We start from the raw sequence: 14,788 nt of genomic DNA, 5'->3' as shown, positions 1-14,788 counted from the left end.
ATTCCGAACTGTGTTTTATTCCGACGTTGATGTTGTTCTTATTTAGGTGTTTTGGCTAGAGTCCGAAAATTGTTTCAAATTACAGTCCATTAAATTATTTTACTATATCTAGTGCGGGACACCTACCAATGGCCCTGTCAACACAATTGTGGTTCGACCATTGTCCCGAATTGGTTGATGATTTTAAAGGGAGGCAGCAAGAAAAAAGGAAAATGACGTCATTAGTTTGGTGAGTAGAAAAAGTTATACGGATGGAAAATTTTAAACAATATGTTTTCTAGGTTATTACCAAATATTTTTTGGAATCGTTAGGAGCATAAGCCATGACTAAAAAAGCTAAAATTAATTTGGCTACGTCTAATGTTGAAAATCAATAAAAAGTTATTCGAAACGTTTAAAATCATACTTAGTGCTGTATGGCAGGGTTCGGGAACCTTTTAAGCTAAGAGAGCCATAAAAGACAAATTTTCTTGGTTGTATTTCCATGAGAGCCATATAATACTTTTTTAACATCTATAGCAGGGGTGTTCAAATGATTTCTGCCATGATCCACCACAGTCAAACCAGACAACATGATGATCCACCAAATACGAATAGTAAATATATTGGACACGCTTTAATTTTTATGGTCCTTTATTTATGTAAATGTACCCTACAACATATTGATAACTTTGTAAAACCCAAAAGTGAAGTGTGCTACAGCACCACGATTTCAGTGAGAAAAAGGATGAGTTGGTTTAGACCAGGGGTCGGCAACCTTTTTCTATAGTCGCGGGCCAACACCAAACTCAGAAAGGTCTTTGTGGTCCGCAGAAAAAGATTTTTAAAAAATCTTAAAAAATATATGTCCAATATTTTTGAATCCGTTTTCCGTTAACGGTAACGAAGCGCTGATCTAGTTCAAAATACAGCATCAAACTAAGTTGGGCGTAGAAAGATCATTCGACAAGAAACAAGTTTGGACGTAGAAAGATCAATTTTTTGCACTTACGTACCGGTAGTTAAAATAGTCAAAAAATATTTGAAATGGACTCGTATCTAGTTTGTCAAAGAGGCGGCGGACCGAATGAATTACATTGGCGGGGTACATCCGGCCTTCGGGCCGTAGGTTGCCGACCCCTGATTTAGACTTTAGGTCTTACAATATCATCGAATTGGGGCTTTCTGTCGCTTACTGATATTCTCAAACGCTCACAAGGATTAGCATTTGGGAGTCTCGTTCTATGCTTCAACATTGACAATCGGTATTCACATAAGACTCTGTAAAAAGTTTTTTTTTCAAGACTACATTAAAAGATCCGCACAAAACGTTGAAAAGATCCGGAACCGGATGGCGATCCGCCATTTGAACATGACCGGCCTATATCATTGTATCTAAATATATATAGGCCTATATATATATATATGAAATCTATAATAAGTTTATGTTGATATTCGAAGCAATATATCGCTGTACTAATAAAAAGGCAATGTGTTTCAAAATGTGAGAATACTTTAAAATTGCTGTAACATTCATACACAGGTGTATATCAAGGACGTGCAGTCAGGGGAGGCAGTGCCTCCCATGCCAAAATATGGCAAAGCAAAATTTTTACCAAAGAGATAGTTATCACAGAATATATATTACTTGCTAAAGTATAGTAAACATTGCACGTTTATACTTTTGTATAATACTTTGTATTTTTTATGCTTTATATAAACGGTTACATTTAACATCATTGTACGGATGGTAGTCTTTCATTGGTTGATTGTAGGCTTAACCAGTTTTATTGGTGTCTTTCCCCTGAATTTTACTACATAGCGTATTCCCGTCAGGTATGTAAGATAAAACTTACCCAAATAAGCTCACGGGAGCCAGAGAACAGAGAATAATGAATCGCAGAGAGTACAATTGCAGTCATTTTCATTAATTTTTTAATCGTCAAATGAGTCAATTATGATAAAATGTTTTCGTGGTTATATTAAATAAAAAGACCACAAACAGTCCTGCTATTTTCAAGAGCTTAACTGTTACTTTGTTATTATTGTAGTCCGACCACGGTCGTGTCTTTTAGCTAATTTTTTTTTCATCCCGATTTGGTGTTAATTAGGGAAAAAGTTAATTATTTTGGTAGTGAAGGTAAAAAAACGTTATGTAGTCCATTTGCAGTTCTGTTGTTCAACTTAAGTTGGTAGTTTTGTTGTTGTCTATTGCGGGAAAAATGTGTGATCACTAGGACGAATATTTTTTTAATTTGTCAAAAAAAGTCAAAACTGGTCAAATTTTTTTTATCAAAAATCTAATAAAAATGTACATAAACCGTTTACAAAATTAAAAAAAAAACTATGGTCAGCTTTTTTAAATTGGTCGTAGTTTTTTTTAATTTTATCCAAAAAAATTTAGCTTTGATTTGTATTCAAAGTCATTTCAACCGTATTATATCTACATTAGACCTATAAACGTTATAAAAAACGTGTGAATAACGACGCCTAGGTTATTTAAATCGATGTATTTCTAACAGGTCAAAATAAATTATTTTTAGGTCAAAATTTCTTAATTTTTAGGTACAAAATAATCGGTGATATGTCTTTTTAAAAGAAATCCAGAATCGCTGAATGACAGTTATAAAGGCACTTGTGTTATAATATACAGTAGTTTAACTAGTAAATATGAGCGAATTCTATAAAAAATAAACCATGTGGATGCTTTTTGTTTGGGGATTATGTAACAGGTTGACAAGGGTTTAAATAGTTAGTATAGTAATAGTTAGTGATGAAGATTGGGGCAGGTTTAGAGTTAGGTAAAAGTTGTTTAGAACTTATGTCGAATGTTTTATTTAGACGGGTTTAGGTGTTATTCCGAACTGCGTTTTATTTCGAAGATGAGGTTGCTCTACTTTCGGTCTTATTGCTGAAGTCTGATTGTTGCACAGGGAATACGCTTACAACAAAATAAATAAACGCCCAAAGCAAATATTCAATTTGCATGACATTTTTTAGACATAACGCCATTTAACAACTTCCTTTCTTTGATCGAACTTATGCGTAACTAACTGTAAAACTAAAATTTAGTCTAAATTAGGGTTGCCACAAGTCAGGATTTTTCCTGGTATGTCAACTGACAAACTCTATACTCTTCCTAGCTGTACCTTTATAGGCCAAACCTACTTTCCATTGTATTACGGGGTTTACCCAATGTTTGAAGGTTTCCAAGCATGCACTGAAAGGTATTACGAGGTGTTGCAAAAAGGTTTTTACTTCAGTAAATCGTAAAGGTAATTTAAAATTTTCATCGTATAGAACCGAATTTAGTTTATTGTCTGTGGTTAAACCTACGATTGGTTGTCTTCCTTACAACCAAGAACATCCCGCTTACGCCTTTTTTACAGGAACCTTTCTCAACTATTCATTTTCAATCAAACCACGCTTCGTCTCTTGTTATCAAGTAATTTTATTTAGGAAGGATCAGTTTATGGTAGACAAAACAGGTGCGCCATCAAAGAAAACCCACATCAGGAATAAATCCTAAAACGGGCTTTAAACCAGGATTTTAACTATTTTGGCAAAAAGTTATAACATAACTTAAACTGAAAGTGCTTATTGGGACACTGAATCACGCGAGAATACCAGGTTTCCTAGGAATTGAGAATACTTGTCTTATCAAGACGTCCTAAAAAGAATTTTTTATTAAACAAATAGTTTGCGAGTGACCATAGTCAGGTGCCCGAACCCCATACTTTATTGACAAAATGCGTTACATTTTACATCTTCGCGAACTTTACACATAATTTGGATGCGACATGTCAGTTGTTTCGCTGAAAATGTAGCCTACTCAAAACTAATTTCATACACCTGGAAGTTGTTAAAACAGCTTCAATCACCGCTTTTAGTGGTGCCCTTTTAAGGGGACCATGACAGCTAGTTGTAATAAAATATAGAAATCTTCCAACAAAATGGCAAAGCTAATAGATGCAAAACGCAAAATGAGTTGATGGAGCCTTATCTAAAACGAAAAATAGCTGCAAAAACCGTTTCAATGTAATTAAACGTGCATTTTTGCTAGATGAATTTTTTTAAACAAATAATGTCTTGTTAGGAGTACCATCACAGATAAGGCTATTCCAATTCCCAAGGTAATTCTTGTCAGCTTTCTAACCCTTTTACTGCAAGGGAGTCAGCCATTTCATTTCCAATAATACCACTGTGTCCACGTACATGTTCAAATTCAACTAAAACATGTTGCATATTGTTTAGCATCTCTAAAAACTCTTCCTTGTGTATTACTGGTTTTCCATCACCTTTAATCCAATTTCTTTTTTTCCAACCACCAACCCACTTTGTAATGCAGTTAATTACATACATCGAATCAGTTTTAATCTGTGGAGGTATTAAACAATATATTTTATTTATAACGCACCAATTTATAGAAACAATTATTCATTAGTTTCAACTTCCTATAAAAACTAAAAAACAAAATGAAACTATAAAATCAGATACAAGTGTAGCGTCTAGGGTCATTTAAGATGTTTTATTGAGTATTTCAGACGTTTATTTGAGTTGTGCTCTTTTCAAAATGTATAATAAAAATGTTGCTACTTTTTCACGCCTTTACCAAACACTCGCTGTCACTTTGAGAACAAAGCATTTGGCTGTTTCACACATGAATAATGTTATATTGTGACACATATTTCCGTTACAGATAAAAGTATTTCACCTATGTGAAAGCGTTGCTGTAACAGTTCCCGGCTGCCAGAAAAGGCTCCGGGTTCTAAATCATTTCCGCTTTTTTCGTGTCGCCTTTTCTCTTTCATGCAAACTCCCGACTTGTATAAGCAAAAGCGTTATGTGAATATATACACCAGTCTTCTCCAGTTAATAAACAGAAAAACAGAATGGTTGCTGCTGCAAGGTCGAGTGGTTTTTCCGATTTTTTTTTTGTGTAATGTCCAAATTGATTTAAACAATTCGCGCGTTTGAGTTTCAGTTCAGGAAACACGCGTCAAGGCATGCGAGTCGGAAATACTTCGTAAAAAGCATAGTAATTCATTCACGCGCAAACTATATGGTTTAATTCGTGTGATCTTTAAACGCGACTTTAAGGACAAACCCTACTCACGTTTGTAATGTGTTAAATACTTTATGTAAATAATTTCAATGTATCCCTTACCTTAGTGCTTCCCGAATGTAACACTAATTAAAAAAAAAATTAAATTAAAATAAAAAAAAACGGAAATCAAGCGTTGCAAAAGTACCGTAAGGACACCTGGAAACTATCTAAAAAATAGCTTGTTCATCTGTAATATTACGCCGAAGGCGTGGCTGGCTTACAAGGCTTAGTTGCCAACTCAATCTCTTTTGCTAAAGGCCGGAAATCGCGAATCCGACCAACTCCATTAGCAGTGTTTCAATAAACCAGTGCTTTTCGACGCCAGTACTAAATCCCACCCCTCGAAACGTAAAGCAGAATTCTACGATTCAAGATAAATTTTACTTATCTTTTCAAAAGAATACATGGCACGGCATCAACCGATGTAAACTAACCTTCACCAAGTGTTCACAAATGTATTTCGCGTTACAAATTGCTTGCTTGTCACGAGTTTCATCGCTAACGTGATGTTGCTACGTTGACCCTAATCTATCATGGTAGTTAATTCTACCATTTCCATGATAAGAAAATTCCTCTTATCCGCCTAGGCCCATATGCGGCCGCAATTACAAAATGGTTGGAGACTTACCTTCACCAACGCTTTACCCTACTTACAAAATGGTTGGAGAATTTACCTCTAACAACGCTTTCCCTTACTCCAATAAACCAACAAACCGTATGAGTTGCCACGCAAAAAAATCAAATTATAAAACCAATTTCAATAAAAATGCACGTTGCGGGAGCACTAATTACAAATGTTTCACTTGTGTGAATTGTTATAACCTAAATCGTTGCATGAATCGCCAATTAATCGTATATAACGCAGATTGAATTATTATTAATCGCTATAAAATATTATGTCATTGTATTAAATCGCAAGATATGTGTAACGTAGGTAATTATATATTGCAATAACAAATTTGTCTCGAAATTCAAATATAACCTAAATCGCCTATATATATATATATAAAAAATAATAATAAATAAATAAATAAAAATTAAATCAAAAATAAAATTAGAGTAAAGAATGTTTATAATCAAAGTGTAAAATGTCTGAACTACTCCCAATAAATTTGGAACAACAAATCTGCCGAAAATTATTTTAAATTTCAGAAAACAAACAATACAAAGCGTTGGACGACGTGCGAGTGCGCAGTGCAGCCAATGATTTCCGGTGACGTCAGAATGGTCGAAGACCGAACAGGGGATTCCCCACCCGATTCACAAAATTCCTGTCTACAAAACCAAAACACAGCTCTGCCGGCGCGTTGAAGAAACAACGAGATCGCCATCCAGCTAAATCTAACATCAATTCAGTGTCTCCCAAGACAAAAGAACTTGGATCAACAGGGCACACAAGAGAAAATGAATCAAGAAACAGGAAACCAAAGCACATATTGCGCAAGATCGGATAATTCTCGCATTTCGCTTCCAACGTTTCCACAAACATTTTACAAACAACAAAACAAATTGCCAGGGCTTTATATGCACCCTGGCCAAAAATTTAGAGGCGGAGTAATCTGTAGCGTCTGGGGTCATTTAAGATGTTTTATTGAGTATTTCAGACGTTTATTTGAGTTCTGTTCTTTTCAAAATGTACAATAAAAAATGTTGCTACTTTTTCACGCCTTTACCAAACACTCGCTGTCACTCTGGGAACAAAGCATTTGGCTGTTTCACACATGAATAATGTTATATAGAGACACATATTTCCGTTACAGATAAAAGTATTTCACCTGTGTGAAAGCGTTGCTGTAACAGTTCCCAGCTGCCAGAAAAGGCTCCGGGTTCTAAATCATTTCCGCTTTTTTCGTGTCGCCTTTTCTCTTTCATGCAAACTCATGACTTGTATAAGCAAAAGCGTTATGTGAATATATACACCAGTCTTGTGCAGTTAATAAACAGAATGGTTGCTGCTGTAAGGTCGAGTGGTTGTTTTCTGAGCTAAGGCTTAATACGAAGTAGAAGATGAACAATTCCATTTGAATAAGACTTTACCTTGAACAAGTGAAGTTAATTCATGAGGCAAAGACACTAATGAGACTTGTAATTAACCCGCTTGCTTCACAAGAGTATGTGGACTACTTGAAAAAATAAAATTGCCATACTACATAACTCTGAAGATTTGGTAAATGTTGTGTAGTGTTGGTTTGGACTATAAATGTTGCTTTTTCTTCCAAAATAAACTTTTTTGAAATCCTTGTTTTGCATCTCCAAAAAAGTAATGTTGAATGAATTTTAGAACACAATCAATTTACAACGATTAGCACACAAAAACTTTACATAGTAGCTAAATCTATACACCTAAGAGGCAAAGTGAATTCATCAAATGTAAAATTATTGCCTTGGTAGTAATGTACAAATTTATCTTTGTTCGTGTTTTGAAAGACGATTAGAGCATAATAGTCTTTAAAATTTTCAACTTTCTACATGTAATTAGAGTGCCTCAATGGCCTTATAATCCACTATCATATGGGGTAGCCAGGAATCATGGCTTGCTATTTTTCAGTAGGATAGTAAAACTGCAAAATTAGAACACAAGAAATTACAATATGTAAAAATAAAATTATGACGATTCAAACAGTAAAATCAACTTAAATTCTACTTCTTTTGCCTTTGGCTTTGTAAATCACTAATGCAACAGAAGCAAGATCAATAATTTACATTTTTTTATTATGCTTATTAAAGGAAAAATAAAAAAAAAGCTTGACATAAAGGGAGAATTGGAGGCCAGCTTAATATTTAAAATTCAAAAACAAAACAGTATTTTAGATATGCCACAGGAAATGCAGTGCCAGAGTTTTCTGGTTGCATACAATTCCAATATTTTGCAGTGGGGTGATTATACCGAGAGTCTAGGTTAAAAAGGGTATTTTCTATTAAAAAAAATTGATGGAACTCTTTGTGTTGTCTTGGCGATGAAAAGTAGTTATTATTCTAATCAGTGCGCACTAATTTAAGAAAACTAATTGAATTTGGTGTCTTTAAACAAAATGTAAGAACTCATTAAGCGGTAGGCTCCTAACGTTTATAGCCAGTGATTTAAAAAAATATTAGCGACATTTAACATATAACCAAAAAGTAATGAAAAACATTTTGTAAAAAAAATTTTGGTACAAATGGCATACTATTTTTGTTTTGCCCTAAATGTTGTACTACATTGTACTACACTTTTGGGCCACATTTAATCAATTGGCATGATATTTAAAAAATATGATATCCCAGATTCCCAGTGCCAAATTGTTAACTAAGTGAGGCAGCTCAAAATAAACTAATTTTTCCTAAATTGTTTGCAAGAGATCATCCTGACTAAGTAAACACAGATTTAGAGACAAATCTTTAGAAATACATTTGAAATGACAAGACTAACTACAGCTGTGGGTAAAAAACTAAATAATAAGGAACCACCTACCAGTAAGCGATCAATTCCATGTTGTTTGGCCTGTTGTATAGCAGCATTTACAGCTGCAATCTCTGCCCTTTGATTTGTCTGAATTCCAGTGAGCTTACAGGATAAATTTAAAGGATGTTCATGTCCCCACCACACACCATACCTGCCAGTTTGTAATTAAAGTTATGCTATATCCTTTGCCGTATATTAACCAGTGAATGATAAATGATTGTTATTGATCAGTTTTAAATATACTGTTGCTGCCAAGCCTTGTATCAAATGAAAAATTGCTCATGCCGCAAATATTTTCTATCTAATGTGCAGATGTTTGGACAGCCTATACAGGCAATCTTCTCCAAGAATATTGAAACTATGGGCGAAAAATATATATCACAGGCAAACCATCTGAAGAAGATTGCCTGTATATGTGGTCAAAACATCGACACATTTATTTAATAATATTCAATGCAAGAGCAATTTTACATTTAATTCCTGCTTGAATATAAACTTTTTTATAAATCTGAACTTTAAGAACTGCTTACTTACCCTGCCTTGCATCCAATTTGTCCATTTTTTGAGCAAGCGCCATCAGTATAAACCACTTGTGGACTTTTACATGATTGTGTTACAACAGCTTCAGAAACTGTTTCATAAAAACATAGTAAATTGCGAATCATTCAATATGTTTTTCCTTTTTTTATAACACGAAATCTGTAATTAAAAATTATGCAAGACAAAGCACAAAGTCATAAAATAAAACTCAGTAAAATAGTTAAATGATTATCAATTTGTCAATTGCATTTGTTTTTAAAAAAAAAAGGGATTTAAAAATAGAAATGCCTTAGAAGTGACATTTCTGGTTTTGGTCACTGCTTTTGGGCTTATTGATTTCCAGGAAAATAAAACAAAATAAACATAAAAATATGGCCGGACTTAAAAACATGTTCTAAATAAACCAACCTAACATAGAGAGCTTGGTTTTTTTGGCAGATGTCAGATTAAGTGGTTCAAGTTTCCGTTTGTCATGAATAGAATTTACATTGGCAGAAAAATGTTTTGACTTTTCTTTGCATGACTTGACCTGCATGCTTGTATTCTTGACATCTATTGATAGACTGTTTGATTCCGTTGATGTTGGTAATAGTTTTCCATACTTAACAAATTGTTCAGCTTCAGAGCATGTGGAAAATTTTTTGTATCGAGCACCTTTGTAACTTTTAGTTTGTTTTTCACATTCAGTCCAGGTACAAAACACTCCTGTCTTTCTTCCATTGTGTACAGCATAATAGAATACCATTTTAACCAAAAGTATAAATTTTCAACAACTCAAAATTTTTCATTGAACTGCATACATTCTAATCAATATTGTTTGTAGACATATTATTGATAAACTCTAATTCCTACATGCGTTTATGTTAATAATACTTCTTGTAACATGGCATAACAAAATATCTAAACTTAAGATTCCATGTAAAACTTCTGTGGCTAATTTCAGATTGCGTATGTAGGATTGGATCCAATCCAATACTTGGTATTTAGCATTACTACCAAAATAATTGATATAGGATTAGCAGCTACTATTTGCGCCAAAAACAGGCTACCTTAAAAATTTTTTTTTTTAAATAATAAAATAGAATACTCTTTATAAGCTTTGTGTACTAACAAAAGAGGTACACAATATATTACTAAAATTAAACTAAAAAAAATTATGTAAATTATCACATGCATGAGGCAAAACAAGACTTTGGTGCAGCATAGTACATATTTAAATTTGTATATAATACAAATTTAATAATTGTCTGTATCATATCCATTATGATTGAGATAATGTATAAAGCCGTTTAAATACATTTCAATGTTTTGTTATTTTTGTGTGCAATGCATGCATGAATACCAAAAGTTTATAAACATAAAATGAAAATGGAAAAATGATGCACAGTCGAATGCATTTTTCACCTTTTTTTTACAAATAAAAGGTACAACTATGGAGACTAAAATGGCAGTTCAGTATAACATATTCATGTCAGAATTGGCGCAGACAGCCGAACAGCCAGGAACATTACTGCGCTCAACCCGTTTTTAGCGAGAAAAAGGGGATTCTTGATTTACTGATTGTGAATTGTCAAAACCTAAACGAATAAAACAAAGGCTAAACCCGTTTTTAGCGAGAAAAAGGGGATTCTTGATTTACTGATTGTGAATTGTCAAAACCTAAACGAATAAAACAAAGGCTAATTACAAAAATATTTCGGTATCGCACTAACTTAAGACAGAAGGATTTACGTCGGAGCCCGTAAATTGTTATTTGAATTAACAATTTAATTTATAAGGACACTGTTGCAAACATTAAAATTAATTTTTAAGGATACTGTTTTGCACCATTGTCATAAAGTAAATTGTTTTTTTTTTGTAATTTTTATTATACTTTCCGTTTACCACAATAGTGCACGTGTTAATATGCATAAAAAGAAAAGTATTTTTAACAGCCAAGTAATAAACGACATATATCTACTTCTTTTGTCTTGCGCCAAGTCCTATTCCACCTTCTTATCCGCGTGCATGAGTCATGGGTTGCGTTGCATAGTCATACGAAAAGGTGATGCGATATACACAACTGTCAAAAGCTGCCATTTTGATGGGGATTTAGAACAACGGAGTCATATGGGTACAGTTAGGTCCTCCAATCTATAAACTTTACGAACTACAAAGGTGTTTTTTGCAATGTTGTAAACCAGTCCTTTTAAATCATTCAAATCTCAGTCAATTCATTTCTTGTCAAGTCCTTGGCAAACATGACAAGTCAAGTTCAAGTCATCAGTTGTCCCAGTCATGTCATTTTTCGAGCAAATCAATCATTGATTTAAAAACAAAACGTATGTATATTTTAACAGATGACATAATGACCACTGCCTAACTCCAATGAATCGAAACTAAACAAACTGCCTTGAACAACGTGTATATTTCGTCAGGTCGGTAGGTTTATTGTACATTGGAAACATTCAGCGTATATCCGCTTTCCATGAAGTCAGTTCACAACGAAGCAAAACACGTCGTGAAAGTATTACTATATTAGAATAGTTGTGTGCTTCAACAGCCGCAGAAGAAACGTAATATAACAAGAAACGACAGCGAGCTTAAGCTTTACATTTACGCTTGATGGTCGCGAAAAAATGTTGAGAAACACTGGATAAATGATACTAAAGCATTTTCATGCTAGCGACGCGGAAAGGATTATTTAAGCTCATTTGGTTGAAGTTGTTGACATTAAAAATATTGCGCATCTTATTATTAAATGAATAATATGACATAATTTTAACTATAACATTTATTTTAATATTTTTCTCCGATACGGTGTGCTATCAGTTTCCAACTGGATTAGCCAGACACGCCAAGCAAGAAACGAAAATCGATGTAACATAGTCAACACTTGAAGCAAACACTCTATAATCGCATGCACAAACGCCACTAACGAAACAAAGAGGTCCGCTAGGTTAAAAAGTTCGAGGTTTTAGATTTTGATTTACCTTTTAAATTTTAATACAGTTGTGGTAAACAGATCTAAAAATATTATGAACGATAGAAAAATAATGTCAAAGGTTAACAAACCAATTTTAGTTAAGGGAAAATTACCCTATGCAAAACCAAGCCTTCACAAGAAGGTGTGCGCCGTTTTGCATATTTTCGGCGAAATACATCTTTGACCAAATGTTGAGCCCAAGGCATGATGACGATGAGGTATGACGTAATGCTTAAAGCAACTCCTCGCACCGATAAAAAACGTGTATTTCTTAGGCATCTATTGACCTAGAAGAATAAATATATAAATACTTGACCAAACCAGCCCAAACGCTTAGCCGTACTCTAAACCAAATAATTAGCTGCAGTAAGCGTTACGCCATACCTTATGCTGCCTAACATTTGGCCAAAATAATTTCCTAATTTCTGAGGTACATCTAAAATATACAAGATTTTGTAGAAGGCATGATTTATAACCAACTAATATTTTTACCGTACGTTTTATGATGTCTCTGGTTATGTGACAGAATTATTGCCTATGTCTGGATTTTCTGTACTTAGGACCGCAATTCGCTTGAAAACGTTTTCTTAGCTACCGACTTGTACTGCTAGCAGCATTGATATATTTGCAAGTGGCATCTGCTATATGCTAACTTGTTTCGTCGATCTATAGTTTGAAACTGGTTGTTCATTCATCGACAAATACAATTCTAATCATCAGAGTGTCTTCTGGCTGGCTGGCGAGTTAGATACGCAACCTGAAGGAATCTTAATGAAAGCTTCAATTAGAACGCACTTCCGTTGAATAAAACTACTATAAGTTTTAACAAATAAACTCGTGCCCCACAATTCCAAGGATCGCAAAGATCAAAACGTTCCGGTAAAATATTACATTCTTAAACGCCTATTGGTAATAATATATTTGCTTTCACAGGTGTTCTCGAAACCTTATACTTTTTGCCTATTTTAATTATTTTATTGCAAATAACATTAGCTTTCTTCACGCGAATCGGCCTTGTTCTAGAATCATACCACTTTTTACAGTATCAAAACAATTTGTCCAAAATGAAATTACACGGAAGAGATAAATTTGAAAAAATAAATATAATAATAATGCTTGACCCACCCAAACCCAAACTCGCACCCTAAAGCAAATATTGTTAGCAGTATATTCCTGCCGACGAAAATATAGTAGCACTCTAAACCAGCGCCTGCAAATCTCATTGTATTTTTTAATAAGTTTTAGCCTTTTTTAAATAATATTTTTAGCTCAAAAGCCTGTGTGTGTACGCCACCTAATTTCCCTATTAGCATAAGTGTTCATGGACACAAAAGTCCTAACAGAATAGTTAACAAGTTTGTTATAAAAACTCAAGGCAAAATTATTCTAATTTCACCCCCTTAAATATCCCTAACCCCAACACAAAGGCAACCCCTAATCCTAACCAGGGCTACAGAGTTGGAGTCGGACTTGGGACACAACAGAGTTTTTGTTTTGCTGGAGTTGGACTTCTAACTTCGAGTAAGACTAAAAAAAACTTTTAAACCGAATCCGCATCCCTGCTTCTAACCCACATCCTTTAATTCCTTACTCTTTTGATCCTAAAAAAAAGTGAACTTTACTGTCCATGTGTTTGATCTTAGTTATTAGCAGCAATCTTTGCGATTGATCCTTGTAAATAGTCCTAGCGATTGTTTTGCGGTCCTGCATATTTTAAGATGTACATTTTGGTAGGGGTATAACTATAGTGCAATGCTATTATACTCTTTCAGGGATTATGTATATCTACTATTTTTCTATTTGTGTAGTAGAATTTTTGCTTCCTAAAAAGTTTTGGAAATGTTTTGTTCCCACTAGGGATTGTTTAAGTAGAGTCCTAATGTATTGTAGAATAATAAGTTTCAAATCTAGAATACCAAATCGAGAATAGCGAATCCTATTTAAATTTTACTTCATCATTTTTATGCTATTTTTTTATGTTATTTATAACATACCCTATAGTGACTGAACAGCAATTAATCGCAAAACAATTTGCTAACCTATGTTTATTGTGAAATCACCTAAATTACAAATGGTTAACATTCTAAATATCTGCAGTTTAAAGCAGTTAATGTAGTTGTGATGCATAACTGCATAAAAAAACATGTAACATGATAAAAGTACCAGGTTGTTGCACTAACACAATGAATCGCATTTTTGTGTTTTAGTATAACTTTACTACAAACGTAATCTGTTAATAAGGCATTCAAATAATAAACTGCAAAGCATACAAAGTTCAGTTAATGTGTTACTATTACCTAGTCATTATGCTGTAGCCAAAACTCTCTCAATATTGGGCTAAAGTTGACCTTGAGTAACCCTAGTCTATTTTGAACAAGGCTAGCGTGATTTACTATGGAATGTTCCCTTGTTACTTAAAGTGTTTAAAGCAAATTGCAAACTCCCCAATTACCAATTGTATTAAGGTAAGTTGCAAATTGTACGGTACAAAGATATTCATTACCATTCATGCCAATAATGTATACAGCATCGCACCCTGGACAGAAAAGTTTTTTCTTTAGGGGCAAAATATTGTACTACTAGATGTAAAAAAGCTAGCGTTAAGCATGCAATTTTTGCATGTAGTAAAAGTTGACAAAAAATATGGTTTGCGGGATAGCCTGGTGCAATCCACCCTAACAACACTGAACAGTGTGTATGTTACGTATTATTCTACATTAATATCACTGAGAATAATAGAATCAAGTGATTGATA

At 33.8% G+C, this 14,788-nt stretch overlaps 1 protein-coding gene across 2 annotated transcripts; it reads right to left on the bottom strand.

Annotated features, from left to right (window-relative positions):
- Positions 1-3,412: 3,412 nt before the first annotated feature.
- LOC146138175 (ribonuclease H1-like) lies at positions 3,413-10,616 on the bottom strand. Of its 2 annotated transcripts, XM_083393450.1 has the most exons (5): positions 9,477-10,616; positions 9,063-9,159; positions 8,538-8,679; positions 4,278-4,356; positions 3,413-4,208 (listed from the first exon to the last, which is right to left on the bottom strand). In XM_083393450.1, exons 1-5 carry the CDS (start codon positions 9,811-9,813, stop codon positions 4,123-4,125), a joined length of 741 nt encoding a protein of 246 aa, XP_083249576.1. In that variant the 5' UTR covers positions 9,814-10,616; the 3' UTR covers positions 3,413-4,122. The 2 variants fall into 2 exon arrangements, with proteins under 2 accessions (XP_083249576.1, XP_083249575.1); XM_083393449.1 differs by having other exon boundaries at positions 3,413-4,356.
- Between the last annotated feature and the right edge of the window lie 4,172 nt (positions 10,617-14,788).

The sequence above is a fragment of the Ascidiella aspersa genome, chromosome 7 (genome assembly GCF_963924565.1).
Source record: "Ascidiella aspersa chromosome 7, kaAscAspe10.2, whole genome shotgun sequence".
Lineage (NCBI taxonomy): Eukaryota > Metazoa > Chordata > Ascidiacea > Phlebobranchia > Ascidiidae > Ascidiella > Ascidiella aspersa.
This window is presented reverse-complemented; position numbering and strand designations above follow the sequence as displayed.

Bases quoted from the DNA above. Each gene is read 5' to 3' on its own strand.
- LOC146138175 (XM_083393449.1), bottom strand. From the start codon at position 9,813: ATGGTATTCTATTATGCTGTACACAATGGAAGAAAGACAGGAGTGTTT. The intron at 9,160-9,476 runs GTTGGTTTATTT...TTTATGAAACAG, and splicing joins AACCAAGCTCTCTATGTTAG to TTTCTGAAGCTGTTGTAACA. The intron at 4,357-8,537 runs GTAGGTGGTTCC...ATACCTCCACAG, and splicing joins ATGGAATTGATCGCTTACTG to ATTAAAACTGATTCGATGTA.